Raw genomic sequence first — 22,611 nt, 5'->3', positions numbered from 1 at the left:
GCTGATCAATGTTTCTCTATCATCGATATTTCTAACTCTCTATCCCTCTCTCTTCCTCTCTGTAAAAAAAAAACCAATAAAATATTAAAAAAAAAAATCTCTAGAATATTATAGATATTTATTTTGGTTGGTTTAAAACAATTTTCTATGTTTTTATAAGTTTGGATTTTAAAAAGACTTCCAGTTTATAACAATAATGTGTTTGAATGTAGTTTAAGAATTTATCTAGGGAAGAGAGGGGAGCTTGATAAGGTTTTAGAGCTAAAAAAGAGACTAAGATTTGCAGCTTATTAGGTTGCAGAGGTAATTTTTTTTCTTTAATACACAGCATGGTGTGATGGTTTTTCTAGGATGAACATTTAATAATGAATTCTCTCTTAGGAAGAGTTTCTTTAAATGGACCACCCAATGGTTACATTTGTGTGGAAAGAAAATCCTCCCTTGCCCAGTTGACATTGGGCCAACTGTAAGACAGGGACCACATTCAGTCACTTGTATTGAATGCAAAGGTTTTGAACAGCCTGGATTATTTCCAGGCATTATTTTTGGCTGATTTTATTGTCGTGTAGGTGATTGTGTCTCATCAGGATTACTTTTCCTGTGTCTTTCGCTTGAGTACAAAGTACATAATGGTCTTTATTTTATTTTCCTCTCTCAAGTAGTTTGGTCATATTCCTTTTATTTCTTTTTTTATTTTTATTTTTATTTTTTTAAAAGGCTGAGAAGAATTTTTGACATTTTATTTTTATTTATTTATTTTTAATATATATATTTTATTGATTTTTTACAGAGAGGAAAGGAGAGGGATAGAGTTAGAAACATCGATGAGAGAGAATCATCGATCAGTTGCCTCTTGCATACCTCCTACTGGGGATGTGCCCACAACTCAGGTAAGTGCCCTTGACTGGAATCGAACCTGGGACCTTTCAGTCCGCAGGCCTATGCTCTATCCACTGTGCCAAACCGGTTTTGGCTGGTCATATTTCTTTTAAAGAACCTTTTAGTATTGTAATTTGACATAAGGGCTTGCTATTGGACATTATTTGCTTGATTTTGGAAATGATTTTTTATGATGATAGTGATTGTCACGTTTCTATACTTGTGGGTGCCTTGTCTATAGATATTCGATTAATTATTGGAGTCAATGAATTGTTCTTTTCCAGGGACAGGGAATGGCAGGTGCTGTTGGGGGGTAAAGTTGGGAGTAAATTTACTTGCAGAAAACATACAAGCACATTACAGCTAGAAAGATGTATCAGAAAAGTATCTTGGAAATAAAGATATTTTAGACATATTTCAAGATTATTTTAGGAAAAGTGGTTTCTACCTTAACTTTTCCATGTTAAGTTAAAGAGAACAGGTGAATAGATTTACAGTTGGTTACTTAAAGATCTCTTCTCAAATGATTCTCTTATTATTATTATTTTTTAATTAATATATTTCATTGATATTTTACAGAGAGGAAGAGAGAGGGATAGAGAGTCAAACATCAATGAGAGAGAGACATCGATCAGCTGCCTCCTGCACACCCCCCACCGGGGAAGTGCCCGCAACCAAGGTACATGCCCTTGACCTGAATTGAACCCGGGACCCTTCAGTCCGCAGGCCGACGCTCTATCCACTAAGCCAAACCGGTTTCGGCTCTCTCTCATTATTGATGTTTCTATCTTTTTCTCCCTCTCCCTTCCTCTCTGAAATCAATAAAAACATATTTTTTTTAAAAAGATCTCTTTTGCCGAAACCGGTTTGGCTCAGTGGTAGAGCGTCGGTCTGCGGACTGAAGGGTCCCGGGTTCGATTCCGGTCAAGGGCATGTACATTAGTTGCGGGCACATCCCCAGTGCGGGGTGTGCAAGGAGCAGCTGGTCGATGTTTCTCTCTCATCGACGTTTCTAGCTCGCTATCCCTCTCTCCTCCTCTCTGTAAAAAATCAATAAAATATATTTTTTTTAAAAAAGATCTCTTCTGTATTGTTGAGGAAAACTTTATTATTTATTTATTTTTAAAAAATTTATATTTTTTTATTCATTTATTGATTATGGTATCACATAATTGTCCTCATCCCCCCATTCTCATCCCAAACCCCTCCCCACATATGCCCCTACCCCCATGTTGTCCATGACCACTGGTTAGGTTTATATGCATGCACACAAGTCCTTTGGTTGATCTCTTCCCCTTACCCCCTCTCTCCCCTACTTCCCCTCTAAGGTTTGAGTGTCTGATCACTGCTTCTCTTTCTCTGGGTCTGTTTTTGTTCGTCAGTTTATGTTGTTCGTTATTTCCTCTAGATGTGTGAAATCATGTGACCCAAGAAATACCCTTATAAGAACCGAAACTGAGACAAGTCATTTTGGTTATGCTGAGAGGCAAATGAATCAGTTTGTAGTGAGTTCCTTTCTGGGCCAACAGTTTTTTGAGTCCCAATTTCAATGTCAAACAGTTCCTTATGTGTACATGTCAGCCATGATATTTCAGATCTGGTTGGTGGACAAATGGTGGTGATGCAGGTCTGTCCGTTTCTGGTTTGGTCCTGGGCATCCTTCAGCGACACACAGCTGCTGTCTGCTGGTATGGCAAGGCCTTGTTAGGGTCTTTGAGGAAACTTTAACAAATTGATTCTATCACTGGAAAATGTACAGTCTGATATATATGGGTTCACATGTAGTAGATGCTTAATAAATTTCTGTTGAATATTGAATAAATATATCCTAAAGTTGCTATTGATAATGCAAGTGCCTTATTACGGCAAGGAATTGTGTTTCCATACTACTCAAGAAGTTCAATGGTTAGATATTTAGTGAAATGTTTGTGGCTATCTTAAAATCTTGTCTAGAATTAGGATGACTTCTTTCTTTTTTTCTTTTTAAACATCTTGTTTGGAGACATTACTTATAATGGCCAATGATATGTTGATTACACAGAAGTACAGATACTTCTTTATAAATTATAAGGTAATCCAGTTAAAAATTAGATATTAAAAACGATGTTTTTCTATATTTGTTAAAGCAGTTATGTCATACCACAATGATTTAACAACGTTAATTGAGAGTGAATAAGACTAACCATTATTGTATATAGTTCTGTAAACTGTTTCTAGAAGGGTCTGCCTTGTATATTAAATCATTCACATTGTACTCAGTATGACCTAGTCTTGGTAGGTTCACTGCTTAGTGAAGAATATACGTTTTTGTGCCTGATCACTTTAGCACATCATGTATTATTTTAAAAATGCTATTGTTATGTTTAATGTGCTCTTGTTCCTCTTCCCACAACCCATTAAAAAGTACTTGGCACTTGTAAAATGGAAGCTGCCAGCCAAGGTGAAACTTTTTTTTTTTTTTTTTTTAATGAAAAGATTTTTGTATCACCAAGCCAAATTTAGGACCCAGGAGGGGTTGAGCAGGGGACGGGGCCAAGGAGGGAACGTTTGGAATTAGGAGTCTTTTCAAAAGACGTACCTATAATTCTGTTATAGCACCCCTCTTTGTGGTATAGTGTTGATATATGCTTTGTAAATTCTGGATTTGAGAATAAAATAAACGTGTTTTCCTGAGTTGGTGTCTAAAACTCTTCATATAGGAAAAGACCAAGACCCTTATCTGTGCTGTAGCCGGGAGGCAGGGGAAATAGCATAACACAGGCTTAACAGTCAAAGGTGTTTTCTGCCCTGGGAAAAACTGAAGAGACTTTGTGTTTCAAACTTTTCAATCTAATTTTACTGTGTGTAAAATACCAATGGTCTATAAGAAAACTCCAACAAAGTATTTCTCTTGAGTCCCTAATCTATATGGTGGAAAACAATCCTTAAAGATAGGTTAAAAAGAAAAAACAAGTTTTCGGTTAAGGACTTGATCTTCAGGACAGAGCACCAGATTTTCTAAATTTATACAGATGTAGCATATCCAAAATTCCATGATTCCCCTGAAGGCTGCTGTGAACTATATAAACAGCAGTAGTCAAAAGCCTTATTTATTCTTTGAATTTATAAACAATATATTTTTCCTCATAACTATGATAGCTGCCAAGCTTCTCTTTAGGAAAAGAGCATTTGTTTGGGTAAAATATTAGCATCTGTTTTTTAGAGCCTTTGAGGTAAAAAGGGGATTTTCTTTTTCTGTATTAGAAAATATATAATTTTTTATTAAATAGTGTAAGATTTTATTTTGTGGATTAGTATATGTATACTTGAAACAACATCCTTGACCCTCTACCCACTAGATCCCGTGGTCCCCCAGTTGTTACATCCAAATAATGTCTCCAGACACTGTCACATGTCTTTGGGGAACACACTTACTCCCTCTTCAGAACCACTGCTTTAGATTCTTTGTCAGGCCTGAAGACACATAGAAGTGTTAAATTAGCAAATGACTAAAAATTTATTGGCAAATGAATAATGTTTGTTGGATTTTAGTGTTGGAAGTTAAAAATTTGTAAAGTACACAGCCTTATTAGGAAAGTAATTTTTTTTATTATTATTATGTTTCGAACTACTTGTTTTCTACCAGTTGTTATAAAGACAAAACTTCAGGTGAACTTGAGGTTAACATTTAAGGACAGTCTTACTTAAAAAGCTTGTTTGTTTCCTTTCTCAACTTCTAGAAAATCTGTGTATTTTTGTCTGTGATGGAAATGCTGGCAGTGGGCCTGATGGAGATAGCATTCGCCAAAATAGATCCCTTTGGGCCCCTCCCTTTCTAAATTTAGGTCATTCATTCAAGTCTCAGACTCTCAGGAGTTACTGAGAGCAAAGTTGGATTGCTCCTTCTGGGTTATGGGTAGACTCTGAAGCAAACACTTGCTTTTGGCTACTTTTAAAATATATATATTTTTTTATTTCAGAGAGGAAGAGAGAGGGAGAGAGAAGTAGAAACATTTATATATATATATATATAAAACCCTAAGCACTGAAGTGCACTGAATACCAGGGGGCAGATGCTCAATGCAGGAGCTGCCCCCTGGTGGTGAGTGCACTTCCACAGCTGGAGAGCCGCTTAGCTGACCTACGGGCTCCAGAAGCCAGGCTCGCGCTGGCCAGCACAGCTGCAGTGGTGTGAGTCTTTTCCACCTCACCTCCAGGCAGTGTGTGGCAGTCACAGTGGGGCCAGGATGAGCAGGAGTGGTGCCCAGGTGGGACTTGGGCTCCTCCCTGGCCACCTGCCACTTTGTGTATTTCTACATCCCCCCAGGGGTCCCGTATTGTGAGAGGGCACAGGCCAGGCTGAGGGACCCCACTGGTACACGAATCCATGCACTGGGGTTCTAGTCAATGATAAGAGAGACTTGGTCAGGTGCCTTCTGCATGCACCCTACTGGGCACGTGCCCTTGATTGGAATTGAACCCAGAACCCTTCAGTCTGCAGGCTGACACACTATCCACTGAGCCAAACCAGCTACGGCCCTTTGGCTACCTTTGGTCTGGAGTTGGTGTCCTAAAGTGTTGCGAGTATACTATAAGTGTCTTTTTTTTTTTTTTTTTTTGTAGAAAAATGTCCTCTAGACAGTTTAGATTCTAGAAGGAGAGGGAGAGGAAGAAGGTGAATAAGAGAAGGAGGAGGAAGATTGAGAAAAATATATTTTGGCAGCTGAAGGAAATAAAAACAATGAAACAATGGTTCTGGACTTGTTTCTTGATACTGGCAGCTTGTCTGCTAAAATCATTATGATCCTCAGTGGAACTGCTATTTGGTTCTGATTCCAAAAGTCAACAAAAGAAACAACTGCAATATTGGGCAATTTTGTTGAATAGGGTACTGTTTATGCCTCTGTGATCCAAAGTCATATTGTAGTTGAGGTTTTTGGATTTGGTTTGGTTTAGGTTTGTAGTCCTTTTTGCTTTCAGCAAGGGAGAATATGTCAGGAATCCTCAAGTAACTTAATTGTTCTGGTCATTCATCTCTTTCTAAAGGTCTAGCTTTCTTTAAAAATCATTTTTGAGACTTTTGAAAAAATTAAAGTGATGAACAATTACTCTGCAATAAAACTCATTTGCTTGTTTCTGCTTTCTGTTCTTTGTTGCTACTGGTTATTTTTTGAGTACATTTGCCTTCAGTATTTTCAGCTTTTTGCATGATGATCATGAAAATGATAGAACTGTCCTTATTTTGGACTTGTGAAGAAATCAGTGTATTTAGAAAGAATGCCTTTGGAGCTTCCATCGGAGGCTTTACCAGTCACACCAGTAAAATTGCCAGTCTGAAATCTGTTCCTCTCTTCTTCATCTTCTCTATTTTTTATTTTAGTTGTACAAATCAATAGAAAGTTCTCTGCTATTCAGATTTCTCAGGATCAAGCATTGATGTGAGTGCAGTAGTTTTCTTTGGGGTATGTAAATGAGACCATCTCAAAACAAAACTCTTAGGAAAACAAATAGATCTTTTATCATCATTAAAAAAAAAACACACACACACAAAAAAACAAAAACAGCAGAAGAGAAATTTTTCTCTTTCTTCAGTCAGCTTAAAGGAAAGCTCTAAAGGTGTCGATCTGAGCACATTGCCCTTAAATGGAAGCAGTATTTACATTCACCTATTAATGGTGTTACAACCCAGAGTGCTTTCAGCTTCCTAGAATTTTGAGGCCAGAAACTTTTACCATATCCTATACAGTATGGAAAAACCTCTCCATTTTTATATTTTTTAATATTAGCTGCAATTTATAATTTTTAATAGTCACCAATAAATATTATGATACCCTATTGATTTTCTTCATAAAATGAACATGCAGAGCATAAGGGTATTGTAAGTAATTTAAAAACACTGAGAAAGTAAAAAAAAACAGGAACCTTCTTGTATACCAAGGAGAAACAGTTCTAATACATGGTCATAGCTACATGCTAAATTGGGCTATTTTCATGCTTGAGAAGGTGACACCAGTTTTGACTGAATATTGACAATTACATATCTCCTCTATAATTTACCTTTTTATTTTCTTTCCCTTACAACTTTTAGGTAGAACTTTAGACTTCATAGCACTGAATTAACCTGCACTGAAAGCTGTTTACCTGCAGTTGTTCACTTTTGTTGAAAGTGACCATGTCTCAAGTTCAAGTGCAAGTTCAGAACCCATCTGCTGCTCTCTCAGGGAGCCAAATACTGAACAAGAACCAGTCTCTTCTCTCACAGCCTTTGATGAGTATTCCTTCTACTACTAGCTCTCTGCCCTCTGAAAATGCAGGTAGACCTATTCAAAACTCTGCTTTACCCTCTGCATCTATTACACCCATCATTGCAGCTGCAGGTAAGCAAGCATATGAATCCAAGTGTCTTCTGTTTCAAATGTGTTCTCAGCCTGTTTTTTTAATTTTTTTATTTAAGTAGATTGCAGAGCTAGGGAGCTTTCATCTTTACCTTCAAGAAGCAGAAGAAAATATTACTGCCCAAGCTTTTTTTTTAATCCCAGATATAAAACACTTGGTTGTGCATTGGATTGAATGGAGGCCTTAGTTGACAGACCATTTCAAAGTGTAAAGGAAGAGAATTGAAAACAGTTATAATGTCAAGTCTGTTATAAAGTGGTGGCTGGCAGAGAGAATTGAACAGTAAGTTCCACTTTGGAGTCATTGTTATATGGGAAAATCCTGCTTTTAAAATTATTTCCCAGAACTAATAAAGAATTCTTGTAAGCCCCCTTTTTGAATGTCTCTAAAAATTTATTCCAAGCAAGGGGGCACTCAGCTTTACTGGCAAGCAGAAGAGTGCATTGGCATTTGTTAATTTTTATTTTGAATAAGTTTGAGATTCCAGAAGTAGTTTAGGAATCATAGTGAGGATCAATTAAGAGATTGAACGAAGAAGTAGAGATTTATAAAAAGGAAATAAGTTTAGAGGCACTGACATTTGATTATTAGGAAACTAAAAATGTGCTCATTGATTAGAAAAGACTTGAAACACCTGAATAAAAAACAACTAAAAACAATATTCTCCCTCTGCCTAAAGGGGCAAAACCAATTAAACGAATGTGAGCATGGTTGTCTCCATGCAGAGTCACCTTGTAACAAGTGCCTTTCTATCCCTTACACCTGATAATTTCCTTTGCATTTCATTGTTTATTTCCTTTGTAAATTTATTCTTAGTGTGTTAGCTTGTCCCACTCTGAGCTGCATGGCTCTGGATGTTGTTTGGCTCACCAGATAGCATTCTTGACTTTTCATAATCCTAGAGATTCAGTTTTACCGACATTTGCCATTTGAATCCAGCTTAAAAGGCAATGGCACCAACTATTTCAGTTCTCTGTGATGTATTGCTTTTTCTTCTAATGTGTCTTATATTTACATTCTATTAACTTTGTAAAACTCCTGCCCACTGAAGCCATTTTATTTAACTTAGAATAATTTTTAAAAATAGCTAAGGTCTGAGGATGGCAGCCTCTGGAGATCAGAGTAGGGGACACCCTGGAATGAGAAGTTAAGTGTGTGGAAAATGACAGTTATTGTTTGAGAAATGGTGTTGGCATGTTGCGTGTTGTGAAATAACGACTAGAATATAGCTGACAGCTGTTGCCGTAACCAGTATATGTCTGCTCAAAGACCTCCTTGTTACTCTCTTGGTTAGTTGTAATAGCAGTGCTTCATCTGATATCAGATCTTGCTTGTCTGCCATGGTTTAGTTATTCCCCTGACTTCTTACTCTCTTTCTTTTGAAGACACTCTCTCCCAGGTGAGCTGGACTCAACTGGTTCAGAAAAGTTCCCAGCTGTCTTCAGGCACATGCCCTCATTGTGGTTTGCAGTTTTGCATTACTGCCACTCTAAATCCTCAGACCTTTAGTTTGTTTTCCCTCTTTTTCATATCCATAGGAGAGCAGCAGTCTATGTACTTGACTTCAATGCTCTTACGTTATTTTTCAGTTCCTTCTAGCATGGCACACCCCAAAGAGAAAACCCCAATGTGTCTTGTGAATGAGTTAGCCCGTTTCAACAAGATTCAGCCTGAGTATAAGCTTTTGCGTGAGCAAGGTCCAGCTCACTGTAAGGTAAATATTGTTCATACTGCTTGTGCATTTATAACCCACCAGGAATGTTTTCTCTCTTTTTTTATACTGTTGCAAGTGGTGCTGTGATTCAAAATACGTATTTTCAAACTACTGTGGTTGTCTTAAAGAGATTGAAAAGATATAGATTTTGGCAAGTTGATTCTTTTTTCATCCTTGTAGAATGGGTCAAATAAAATATATACTTCTGTTTAGGACATTTTGCTTTTAAAGCTCCAATTAGTGTATTCTCAACCACCTGCAAATGATTTCCTGTGAGTTTTCCAGGCTCTCGGCCATCCTGGTTATGGCCTACCTCTGGCTTCTTTCCTGCTTGTTTACAAGAGTACCTTGACTGGGCGGGAGAGGGGTGAACTGAAAATCAGTTTTGCCATTTACTAGCCATTAGGTAAAAAGTTTAAAGATGAGAGGTAGGAATCGGTCTCAAAGTGAGTATTTTTGCATTGTCTCTGATGTCAGTTATCCTTGTCGTTCCCCTTACCTTAGAGAATGAAAAATGACTGTAATGTAAATGTTTACTATTTGTTCAGGAATTCAGTTTTTTAAGCTTGTTTAATATTCTTGCTAATGCAGATATTGGAACTTAAATGTTTGCATATCTAGTTTTATCTGTTGCCAGTGTAGTATGAGAAGATATAGTTTGAGAAGTTATAGTATGAGAGATAAGGAATTGATCCTCCTGTTTCTGATCCTAGTTTTAATGAATTGTCTTATGTCTCATTTTTGTTGACATGCAAACCTGGAGCCTTAAATAATAACAAGTTTTCTTTTCATTTGACTAAAAGTAACACCAACCACTATCATAATTAGGAACCATAGCATAGGTTAGGTAAATGGCCTTTGGAGTCAGACAGAATTGGGTTTGAATCCTAGCTTCTTACTAGTTTTGTGAACTTGAGCAAGTTACTGGTACTACTTTTTTTGAACCTCAGTTTCCTCATCTGTAAAATGGGAATAATAATACTATTTAAATAGGTCTATTGTAAAAACTAAATGAGAGAATATGATAAAGTATGGAGCACAATGCCTGGCACTTAGTAAATGCTTGAGAAATGGTAACTGTTATTATTAAACAATTATGCATTTAAGAAAAACAGATTTTCCACTCACATGAAGCTAGTTTTAACATTATTCTAAAGCATATTTTGAAGTTACTTTATTTTCAGCAGGCAATTAGTCATTTTCTATAACTGCTCTGTTTCTTCTACTGAATTTTTTTTTTTTGCAGAACTTTGAGATTCCCTTTATTAACTACTTAAAAAATATTTTATTGATTTTTTACAGAGAGAAAGAGAGAGGGATAGAGAGTTAGAAACATTGATAAGAGAGAATCATCAATCAGCTACCTCTTGCACACCCCCAACTGGGGATGTGCCCGCAGCCAAGGTACATGCCCTTGACCGGAATCAAACCTGGGACCCTTCAGTCCGCAGGCCGACACTCTATCCCCTGAGCCACACCGGTTTCGGCTTAACTATTTTGATATTTTTTAAATATGTACTTTCTTACTTGAACTTTGATACTCTAAGTAATTTGGTTGTGTGGTTCATCTATAACTGCATTTTAAAAAAAAACTTACAACTCAGTCAAAGAGGAAGAGTTATTCCCTCCTGGCTGACTGTTATACTGTTTAAAAAGTCACAGGTCTGGTGTATACTTAATTTTATAAAAACTAAGGTTCTGACTCGCTATCACCCCTCCACATGGAAGGCAACAGAGTGACAATAGCACTGGATGAGTAAGGTTCTGGTGAAAGGCAAAACTGTTAATGAAATTAACTCTTAATTTTGTTTTTTTAGCATTTCCCCTTCAGTGCCTTTCTATGAAAGAATCACGCTCATGACCCAGGGCTTGCACAGCATTGCAGGCTTCTGCTCAGACTTCACAGGCCAGCCAGGGGTTTGTGTGCATGCTATTGGTGCTTAAATAACTAACCTTGTGAAATGCAGCATAAATCTAGGAAGCCCCATCTGTCCAGGGGATGAAGGAGTCTCATTTTTCCCCGTTAGTGGAAGCTGTGCACTGAGGGAATCCTAAAATTAAGACCTAATAAGAAAAATCGGTTTGGCTCAGTGGTAGAGCGTCGGTCTGCGGACTGAAAGGTCCCAGGTTCGATTCCGGTCAAGGTCATGTACATTGGTTGTGGGCACATTCCCGGTAGGGGGCGTGCAAGAGGCAGCTGGTCGATGTTTTTCTCTCATTGACGTTTCTGGCTCTCTATCCCTTTCTCCTCTCTGTAAAAAATCAATAAAATATATTTAAAAAGAAAAAGAAAAAGAAAAATCAGCTATGAAGGCAAGTCACCCCCATCCCATTATGCACCATACTGAAATGACCTAGACATACTGACAGCAACATTTCTCATATAGATTATTTTAAATGAAATAAAGTTATATTCAGTGATAAAATCAGGAGAATAAAGCTCCAAATTAGTGAGTCTCACTTTGGAGTGCATCATGATCACTTTGGAACTCGTTAAAATTAGACATATTCAGTTGTCCCTCATGTTATTAATTGGAAATCTCTTGGGGTGTGTATTTTACTATGGTTCCTAGGTTATTCTTTAGTTGTACACCAAAATTAATGAATCACAGTGCTCTGACAGTATTAATTCAATACTGATAGCATTAACATAACGTAATTTTAAGAGTGGAGTGCAGTTACCTTTATACTTAAGAAAGAGGTTATTTGTTGAGAATGAAATTAACTGTTTTGGATGCCTCATTAAAATTGAATTCGGGAACATTTTTTATCTCTGCTTGCTGTGGATCTGATTTTCTTTGAGAAAGTGGAGGCAGCATCTGAATTTTAGGAAAGTGAAAGGCAGCATTTTAGATCCTGGCTGACATTCCCAAATTTATTCAAGTTTTGTCCTATTGGGGTTGTGTTTTCAGGCAGGAGTCTACAAACACATTACAACATCAAAACAAATACCTTAATTTTATGTGAGTTGCTGTAATGTTCTAAATCAAGTTTGCTAAATTTCTTCCATGAGAAGTAACTGGAAGACAATATCTATTTGGATGATTTCCAAATAATGTGTCTAATATTTTAATATATAAGAAAATAATTTACAATGTCTGTATGTACCCCCATCTTTTAAAGCATGGGTTTTTTCATGGAATGCTAATATATATATATACACACACACACACACACACACACACACACACACACATATATAATCTTTTTGTGTTTGTAAAAACCAAAAAAAGGTGGTGATGAGAAAAATTACCAATATAATGACCAGGCTTTTTAAACCATGACATAAAATATGTTCAAGGTCCAAATGACATTACAACTAACAGCAGGTTTCATGAATTGAGAGCTCACAATTTTCATTTGTAGGTGTTTACAGTACAGCTAACACTTGGAGATCAGCGCTGGGAAGCTGAAGGAACTAGTATTAAAAAAGCCCAACACACAGCTGCTGCCAAAGCTTTGGAAGGAACAAAATTTCCTAAACCCATAGTCCGCCCTTTTCATAGCGAAGGAAGGAATCCAGGTATTATGCATGAGCCAAGACAGGTTCCTTTCAAAAGTATGTCTAGAGGTACCCATTTAGTATGTTATATGAATTATTTCTTGTTGAATTTTGAAAGCACAGATTCTGCACTACCAGTGGCAAATGCTTATCCCAACTCGAAAGCAGTGGTTCCCAATCAGTGGTCCCTCCATTCCTGATGGTCTGGAGAATCATTCATGGGAGGTGGGGGTGTCACCAAATAATTACTAAAATTTCAGAAAAGCTAAATGAAAATACATTTTCCCCCTTTATAAGTTTGTACAGATTGCCACGAATGAAGATTTTAGTTAGAATCACTTCAACTCAGTGTGCTGATAGTGATTATAACATGTTGATCAGAAGTCCTGATTATCAGTTATATGTCTCCTGATTTTTAAAAAGAATGAGAAAATAAATACAAATCAGTAGATAATATCTCTTCAAACAAGGAAACCAAGTGAGAAAAATACTAATAAAGAAGAGTGCCTTTTGTTTGCAGGAATGATCCTGGAAGACTTTAGTCCACTTTTCTCATTGCTTTTGACTTTTTTGTGTATTGTGTCTTTAAATTTATTCTCTTCTGCAGATAAATGTAATGGGACAGAGTTGATCTTAAAATGATTCAAGTTATATTTAATATGCAATTATATGAATTAAGTAAAATGTAATTCTGATTGATGTTAAGTAGAAGTAGGTTGGTTATTTATGTGACCCTCTGATTTTCCAAATCCAGAAATATTCTTACAAATTTGATTCAAGCACTAAATTTAATCAGACCAGTTATAGTACAGAATCAGGATGTTTTCGTTTTCCTCTATATAATACCCAAAAAAAGCATTTTAAAGTGGCTTTTTGTGTGCATTTAAATTGAACTTTGCCATTGCTAGTGTTATTCTGTGTTTGATATTATATTTTGATATTAAAGAGTTTTTAAATGTGATTATGCATTGACACTAATGTTTCCAAGTTGTGGGTTGTTGTGGGTTGTTTTTTTGTGTGAAGAGTTATGAATTGGATGAACTTAGAAAATAATTGGAAAATGAATAGTGTGTATTTTCTAAAGATGATAATTCTGAGGTAACACAAGATATATTTGCTCCTGTTGTATGTGAAAACAACTAACAAGTATAGCCACATAATTGATTTGCCAAATCTCATTGTAAATAGTGAGAATGGAAATATCTGTTGTTCTCATCTAACTTCATCAAATAGAATTTGTCTTCTCAGAGTTTCTATACCTGCCTTTATTACACATTGTGTTGTATTTCTTCGAGTGTATTTTGTTTTCTTTGAGTTCCTCTGGGGCAAGAATGTGTCCTTCAAATTTAGCAGTCCTTTGCATCCAGTTAGTACCGTATTTTTCGGACCATAAGACGCACTTTTTTCCCCCCAAAAGTGGGGGGAAAAAGTCCCTGCGTCTTATGGTCCAAATATAGCCTACACATATACTTTAAAAAAAAAATTTTTTTTACTTGCCCGGCTCTGTGTGGTCTCTGTGTGCTTGCCCGGCTCTAAAATGGTTCTAAATGCTGCTGTTTACTTTATAGGGTTGATTACATGTGTTTATGACTGTGCTGTTGGGTTTTAATGCACATAAAATATTTTAGGACACTATTTGTTTCAGAATCTTTTTTTCTTCATTTCCCTTCTCTAAAAACTGGTGCGTCTTATGGTCCGGTGCGTCTTATGGTCCGAAAAATACGGTACTTAATAAATGCATTGTTCTATAAAATAGTGTGTACAAACATACTTCTAAGTAGTATAAGCCAATAACCCAGTAAATCAGTACAACCAAAGTTATATCAGGCTGGCCGGCCTGGTTTAGTGATTGAGCATCGACTTACGAACCAGGAGGTCAGACTTCAATTCCTTGTTAGGGCACATCCCCGTTTTGCTGGCTTGATCCCTAGTGTGGGGCATGCAGGAGGCAGCCGATCAATGATTCTCTCTCACCATTGATATTTCTATCTCTCTGTCCCTTTCCTTCTCCCTTCCTCTCTGAAATTAATAAAAATATATTTAAAAAAAAATAAAAGTTATATTGGTTAAGTGTTCCCAAACAATAAAATGATTTGGGCAGTAACCTAAGATTTTTTCCCCCTCACCTGAGGATATGTTTTGTTTTTGTTAATCTTCACCCAAGGATATTTTTTCCATTGCTTTTCAGAGAGAGTGGAAGGAAGGAAGTTTGGGGGGAAGGCAAGAAAGAGAGAAATTGATGAGGGAGGGAGGGAGGGAGGGAGGGAGAGAGAGAGATAGATAGATATTGACTGGTTGCCTCCCACACACACCCAACTACCTGGGCATGGAGCAAACCTGCAACCCAGGTATGTACCCTTGACTGGGAATTGAACCAAGACTCTTCAGTGTGCAGACCTATGCTCTAACCACTGAGAACACTGGCTAGGGCTCAGGGATATTTTTATTGATTTTATTTATTTTAAAATATGTTTTTTAAATTGATTTCAGAGAGGAAGGGATAGGGAAGGATAGAAACAACAATGGTGAGAGAGAATCATTATTGGCTGCCTCCAGCAAGCCCCCCACTGGGGATCGAGCCCGCAACCCCTGGGAATTGAACTGTGACCTACTGGTTCATAGGTTGATGCTCAACCACTGAGCCATGCCAGTCAGGCTTTATTGAAAGAGAGAGTGGGGTTGGGGGGTGGTGGTGGTGGGGAAAGGAAGGGTGGAGGGAGGGAGAGAGAGGGAGAGAAGAACATAGAAATATTGGACGGTTGCCTCCTGTATGTGCCCCAACTAGGAATCGAACCTGTAACCTTTATTGGAATACAGAACGATGCTTCAAGCAACTGAGCCACCCCACTAGGGCTTACATGGGATTTTCTAAAATACGTTTTTATTGATTTCTGAGAGAAGGATAAAAACATCAATGTTGAGAGAGAATCATTGATTGGCTTCCTCCTACATGTCCCCTACTAGGGATTAAGCCCGAAACCCAGGCATGTACCTTGATCGGGAATCGAACCATGGCCTCCTGGTACATAGGTTGATGCTTAACCATTGATCCATACCAGCTGGGGTCATCTGGGATTTTTAAAAATATATATATTATTGATTTTTTTACAGAGAGGAAGGGAGAGAGAGAGAGAGAGCTAGAAACATCAATGAGAGAGAAACATCAATCAGCTGCCTCCTGCACACCCCCTATTGGGGATGTGCCCGCAACCAAGGTACATGCCCTTGACTGGAATTGAACCCGGGACCTTTCAGTCTGTAGGCCGACTCTCTATCCACTGAGCCAAACTGGTTTCGGCTCATCTGGGATTTTTTAATCATGGAAAGTATATTTGTGACAACTGGAATATGTGGCTTTCACTGATAACGTGTTAAATTGTTGCTTCTTCTAATATCCCTTAGAGCAGCAGTTGCTATCCAGTGGTACATGGACAATTGGTGGTCCGTGAGGTCTGAAAGGTTGGCGATTGCGGCCTTAGAGTATATTTTGTGTCTTTAACTGTGTATTAATATCTAGAGATCACAGCAGATTCTTGGATTTCCTGACCTGATGCCTTCCAGTGAAGTACTTAGACTCTATCATGAACTGTATCATGAATTAAATTAATAGAAAGCATGCTATTCTTTTTTATTTTAATGACTATCATTCTCATGTAAGAAAAAAGAAAAAGTCCTTGTGTTAATTCTGTGTTGCAGACAGCATAACCCCTACTGTAGAGCTAAATGCACTGTGCATGAAACTTGGAAAAAAACCAATGTATAAGCCTGTTGACCCATATTCTCGGATGCAATCCACCTATAACTACAACATGAGAGGAGGTGCTTATCCCCCCAGGTATGTATGTGTTTTTAATACAGGTGAAAATTTATCTGATCTTGCACACAGAATAATGAAATCTATACAGTATGTGACACATGATAATTCGGTCATCTTTGGCCTGCCAGGTGTGGAAGTCAGTCTTCATTGTGTTGGTATCTTTGGAATGCATCTTGATGCTCTTTTGTCTTTGGAAAGGGCCTGAGCATGTTCCTCACCATGTGCCCCACGCAGTTTGGTTAAAGATCATCCTTGTAACTGCTTTGTGTAAATTGAGTCACTTTTTATCATGATTCCTGAAATACTGGGAATCTCAGCATTCAGTGATTACTGATTATTATTTGGTGGGTACTTTTTGACATTTGAACTTCTGTGCTTTTTATTTATTTATTTTATTATTTTTTAAATATATATTTTATTGATTTTTAACAGAGAGGAAGAGAGAGGGATAGAGAGTTAGAAACATCAATGAGAGAGAATCATCAATTAGCTGCCTCTTGCACACCCCCCACTGGGGATGTGCCCCCAACCAAGGTACATGCTACATGCCCTATGACCGGAATCGAACCTGGGACCTTTTAGTCCGCAGGCCGACGCTCTATCCGCTGAGCCAAACCGGTTTCGGCTGAACTTCTGTGCTTTTTAAATAGCCTTGGCTTAAAGGAATAGTACAATACTCATTCAAACTGAAAATGCCATAAGACATTAGTGGATAAAGAGATTATTAAAACTGGAAGTCTTCATTTCCCTGCCATACTTGTGGGGGAATCAGAACCATTTTAAAAATATAAACTCTGAAGTTTGTAATTTGGCCTCTTCCAGGCTCCAGGCTTTTGGGATTTCCAGAAATGAGGGACCTTTTGAAAAGACTTCAGTTAAAAAAATTCCCAGCCTTTTGTGGAGACATGCAAGTGAGACTCTCAGATATGAGAAAGTAGAGCAAGTTCAGTTTTCTGATTTAGCGAAGCTTATTCACTTTAGGTTTTGTAAATACTGTGTGACACTTTTTAAAAAATATATATTTTATTTTTTACAGAGAGGAAGAGAGAGGGATAGAGTTAGAAACACCGATGAGAGAGAATCATCGATCAGCTGCCTCTTGCACACCCCCAACTGGGGATGTGCCCGCAACCAAGGTACATGCCCTTGACTGGAATTGAACCTGGGACCTTTCAGTCCGCAGGCCAATGCTCTATCCACTGAGCCAAACCGGTTTCGGCATGTGTGACACTTTTAATCCTGAATAAATTTGCCCTGCATATATGATGAGGAGTCCTCATTGGCAAGCAAACACTAATGCAATTAAGACCCATAATGAAGAAAGTACCTGCAATTTTCCAGAGAATGTATGGGTGATTTATCAATCTGAGACTAATTTTCCTCACCCCCTTTCATTTTTAGGTACTTTTACCCATTTCCAGTACCACCCTTACTTTATCAAGTCGAACTCTCTGTGGGAGGACAGCAGTTTAATGGGAAAGGAAAGACAAGACAAGCTGCAAAACACGATGCTGCTGCCAAAGCTTTGAGAATCCTGCAGAATGAGCCCCCGCCCGAGAGGCTGGAGGTAAGGAGAGAGCAGAGTTGAAGCTCCTTGACGCTTTGGGTTGTTCAAGAGGGTGGTATGAAAAATTCACCTCAAGTTGCTTTTTAAAAGAAGATACATTGAGAGCTGTCCATATTTTTTGTTGCTTGATGGCTTAAGAGATTTTGTGCCCTGGTAGCTTTCTTGCCTATTTTCTCTCTTTAAAAATATTTCTTAACAAGAAAGTCAAATGCATAGTTTTGGGTGAACATGTTAGAAAGACTGTGACTCAGTTAAGTTATGAAGAACATGCATGAATGAATTCTTTGGTGCTAAAGATTATGCTTGTCAGAATCTACTGTGATTTACGGTACCAGGTTAGAGAATTTTCGGAAGCCATTTTTGACCAGCCACTATTATATTCAAGTACCAGTTCTCTATTGCTGCATAACAAACTATCTTAAAACTTAGTGGCTTAAACACCCGTGGGCATTTGTTTTGCTCACGAATCTGCAGGTTAGGCGGAGTTTGGCAGGGAGAGTTTATCTGTTCCTCATAGCTTTGGCTGAGGTAGCTCTGCAGGGGCTGGAGAATCCTTCACATGGCTGGTAAGTTATTCCTGGCTGTTGTCTAGAAACTAAGTGAGGGCTTGCGTTTGGAGAACTCAGCTCCTCTCTTAATTAACTGTGCAAAAACTGCTTACACATCTTCATGGTATGGTGTCTGAGTTCCAAGAGTGAATATCATAGAAGACGGAATAGAGACAATTGCCAGTTTGTTGAGCATCGTTTCTGCCCTATTCTACAGGTCAGGCAGGCACAGACTCTAGAGTCAAGAGGAGGAGATAGAGAATCACACCTAAAAAATGTTTTTTAATTTAAAAAATATATTTTTATTGATTTCAAAAAGGAAGGGAGAAGGAGAGAGCTAGAAACATCAATGATGAGAGAGAATTATTTATCTGGCTACCACCTGCATGTCCCTGAAGGGGGATTGAGCCCACATGTGTTATGAATCGTGACCTCCTGGTTCTTAGGTTTACGCTCACACTGGCCAGACAAGAATCATACTTTTTTAAAAATTCAGGTAAAATTCATATAATATAAATTCACAATTTAAATCATTTTAAGCCTACAGTTCAGTGGCTTTTAGTACATTTCACAGAGTTGAGAACCCTACTTTTGGATGAGAGGAGTATCAGAGAACTTGGGCCATGTTTTAAAACTAATACAGTAGGGAAAGTATTTTAACTCTTTGTGACTAAATAAGAATATGGGACTTAAGAAATCAGCAACTCCATGCCACTGTGTGGGGTCAGAACCGTAGTAAATACTCTGGTAAGGCAGAGTCTCACCTTCCTAGGTCCAGAAGAAACTCACTGGGTGAAAACATTGAGATTTCATGATGTTGTTGAACCACAGCATGAAATTCCACCTAAAAATATCCCTGGGAAGCATTAGATTTTTTCTGTTCAAGAAACAGGTTCACAGAGAAAAAGATCTTGCATGGAACATTGTTCTAAATGTGTGATGATAGGCATGACCCTCGCGGGTGCTTGCTGTGCTTCATTGTGTTCAGTCTGTGTGCCGTGCCCCCCCCCCCCCCCCCCAGCTCTGTGGCTTCAGGGCGGGCCACACAGGGGAAGGAGGAGTTCTTTTTGCTTTGTTCTAGCTTATCTCTGTCTTCCAAGGTAATCACACGTTTTAACAGAGATGATCTGTTTCCAGGGTCCACTGGAACCAAATAAAAGAGAATGGACTGTAACTCGTAAGAGGATTTGGTGAGGTTAAGAGGATGAGCTTGTCAGTGATGAGATTTGGTAAAACACCAAAGCTAGTGTAATTTGAGTCATGTTGGAGACTTTTCGTTTTTTTACCTGACTTTGATGCTAATCTAATTGGAGTCAGATGGAACAGGTATTTCTTGGTTCCTTTTAGCCAGCAGTTGTTAAAAGATCGCTGAATACTGTTATGTGGGTTGTCTGCTTCAGAATCACTTGGAATTTTTCTTTTTTCAAAATCCCTTGGCCCAACCTATATGATTCTAATTCAGTAGGTCTAGGGTGAGACCCAGAGGTTTGTCTTTTGCTTTTTTTAATGTGCTGTTGCAGTAATTGTAAAGTATGGTCAGGGTTCAGGAACCACAAGGCCTAAGTATTATCAGTGTTTTCCAGGCCATTTCCCTCTTGGAAGTACTCAGTTTATTGTCAGAAAGGGAAAGTGCCTGCCATCAGTTACTAGAGCAGTGGTGCTTGGCTCAGGCCTGTGGGCAGAGCTGTAGAGACATGCTCTTTTGGGCTCATCTCTTATCTGTGAGGAGCTTTGCCAAAGTAAGGTTCAAATCTACTGTGTCCTTTGTTTCCTCCTCTTTGCCCCTTCTCTCGTTCTGTATAGCTGAGGTAGAGACAGCGACCTTCAAGAAATGGCTTAAAGACTGGCCTTAACCAGTGCTTTAGAAATGAGAATTAAAAAGGATAAAACTTTGTCTTTGAAGTAGTAAATGAAACATTTGGCCTACCACCTAAACAAGCTGCCCCTGATTTACCAGGTTCCCTGGTAGATGGGTAGTGGGGGGTAAAGAGATATTTTCAAAAGAAAACTTGAATTTTTAAAAAATAAGTATTGCATATGAACTATATACATTCTTTAATTCAAAAATAGAAAATCAGCTGAGACCGGTTTGGCTCAGTGGATAGAGCGTCAGCCTGCGGACTCAAAGGTCCCAGGTTCGATTCCGGTCAAGGGCATGTACCTTGGTTGCGGGCACATCCCTAGTAGGGGGTGTGCAACAGGCAGCTGGTCGATGATTCTCTCTCGTCAGTGTTTCTAACTCTCTATCCCTCTCTCTTCCTCTCTGTAAAAAATCAATAAAATACATTAAAAAAAAGAAGAAAACAAATGACTTATAAATTTACCACTTGTAGATAATCATAAACATATTGGTGATGTCAGTGTATATATAAGTAAATATATACACTATATTACTTGCCAATTTTCCAAAAATGGCATGATGTGCTGGCTGATGTTACACCAAGATTGAGCCCATGATCCAGGAGGTCACAGTTCAATTCCAGGTCAGGGCACATGCCTGGGTTACGGGAGGAGGCGTGCAGGAGGCAGCTGATCGATGATTCTATCTCTCATTGATGTTTCTATCTTTCCCTCTCTCCCTCTCTCTGAAATCAATAAACCATATTCAAATAGGGATGATATTGTATAATAACCACCTTTTTTCACTGATGTGCTTATGAATATCATGCCACTTAATTCCATGGAGGACTCAGTTTCAATGTGTATCTAAACACATTTATTTATTTATTTATTTATTTATTTATTTATTTATTATTTACTAAACACCTTTAAAAAAAATCCTCATTTATTTTGAAACCTACACCTGAGGACATTTTTTCCATTGCTTTTCAGATAGTGAGGGAGGGAGGAAAGAAGAGAGGGGGAAAGAGAGAGAGAGAGAGACAGACAGACAGACAGACAGACATCAACTGGTTGCCTCTTGCACTTGCCCTAACCAGGAGTGGGGAAGTGAAGCTGCAACCCAGGTATGTGCCCTTGACTGTGCCCTAGACCAGGAATAAAACCTGCAGCCCTTTGGTATGTGGGCTGATGATCTTACCACTGAGCAAAACCAAATCTCTAAGCACCTTTTAATAGTTCTATTGTGTACATATACCAGTTTATTTTTTTTCAACAGATGCATGGTTATTTAGGTTATTTGCAGTTTTTTCCTGTTACAAAATACGTCGTCTAGAACATTGTTGTAGTTAAATCTTGGTGTATGTCTGTGGCTATTTTTGTGAGCCACAGTCCTACAAGTGGAATTTCTGGTCATGTATTTGACTAGGATCCCCACCAGAAACATGATACCATTTTAGTCCTCTCCCAATAGGGTGTGAGCAGCCTATTTGCCCACAGCCTACCAGCATTGGAAGTTGTCATTTTAAACAAATTGTCCTTTGTGCTGCTGAAAGTTTTGGAACATGTGATTGTGTGTTGAATCAGTTTATCTTCTCTAGAACATAGCCACTAAAGGCAGTAGTTTCTGTCTACAAGGCTGGGATAGTCTGGTACCTTGATAACAGGCTTTGTGCTGGGACCCTCCTGTGGAATTGAGTTGAATGGAGTTGACAGACCTTAATATTAGTATCAAAAAGTGCAGTGAGTGCTAGAATGGTAAAACAGTATGTATTGAAAGCATAAAATGTCTTGTTTAGGGTGGAGTAATGGTGGAATATTCAGAGTTCTCTCTGAGGAAGTCATTAAAACTGAACTAAGGATGAGCAAAAGTGCAGGGCAAGGAAGTACCTTCCCAGCCAAGGGAGCAGCCCATCATGCAAAGATTGGGAAAGCATTTTTATTTTAAATCTAAGACTTGTGCTAATAAAGGATTTAAGTGTCTAAGCTGTTAGGGGTAAAATGGTCACAGCTATAGTATCAGTAATAGGGAAAAACAGGACCTAGCCTAAATGGGGTTAGCCATTTCCATTAGTAAGAAAATGGCTATATGTATACACTTATCAAAGGGAGAACCAGAGTGTGGTAAATCTGTATACATAGGCATGAAAGGAGACTCACAATCTGTTAAATGGAAGGACTCAAGATCAGAGCTGTTATTATGCATGTAATGTGATCCTGATTGTTTTTAGGTAAACAAAAAAGCCATGTGTGTGTGAATGCAGTTTCTGTCCTGACAGTTATATCAAACTTTAAATTTTTTTTTTTTTTTTTGTGGTAGTCATAAACAACAAACTTTTAAGAGGTTGTACTGTTTGAAGTTTCTTTCTG

At 38.1% G+C, this 22,611-nt stretch overlaps 1 protein-coding gene across 10 annotated transcripts in view; it reads left to right on the top strand.

The window, feature by feature from the left end:
• Window positions 1–22,611, top strand: part of STAU1 (staufen double-stranded RNA binding protein 1) — a 70,302-nt gene that overhangs the window by 17,270 nt on the left and 30,421 nt on the right. For 3 of the 10 annotated variants that reach the window (XM_036417663.2, XM_045574486.1, XM_045574487.1), the window contains 5 exons: window positions 6,947–7,235; window positions 8,844–8,968; window positions 12,335–12,491; window positions 16,167–16,305; window positions 17,689–17,854. In XM_036417663.2, the coding sequence (XP_036273556.1) occupies window positions 7,031–7,235; window positions 8,844–8,968; window positions 12,335–12,491; window positions 16,167–16,305; window positions 17,689–17,854 (792 nt within the window). In that variant the 5' untranslated portion in view covers window positions 6,947–7,030. Of the gene's footprint in view, window positions 1–6,946; window positions 7,236–8,843; window positions 8,969–12,334; window positions 12,492–16,166; window positions 16,306–17,688; window positions 17,855–22,611 lie in introns of those variants that run through there. The other 7 variants (XM_036417668.2, XM_036417667.2, XM_036417661.2 and 4 more) reach the window with 6 other exon arrangements.

The sequence above is a fragment of the Pipistrellus kuhlii genome, unplaced genomic scaffold (assembly GCF_014108245.1).
Source record: "Pipistrellus kuhlii isolate mPipKuh1 unplaced genomic scaffold, mPipKuh1.p scaffold_m20_p_6, whole genome shotgun sequence".
Taxonomy (NCBI): Eukaryota; Metazoa; Chordata; class Mammalia; order Chiroptera; family Vespertilionidae; genus Pipistrellus; species Pipistrellus kuhlii.
The sequence above is the reverse complement of the archived record's forward strand: the minus strand, read 5'-3'. Positions and strand labels throughout refer to the sequence as shown.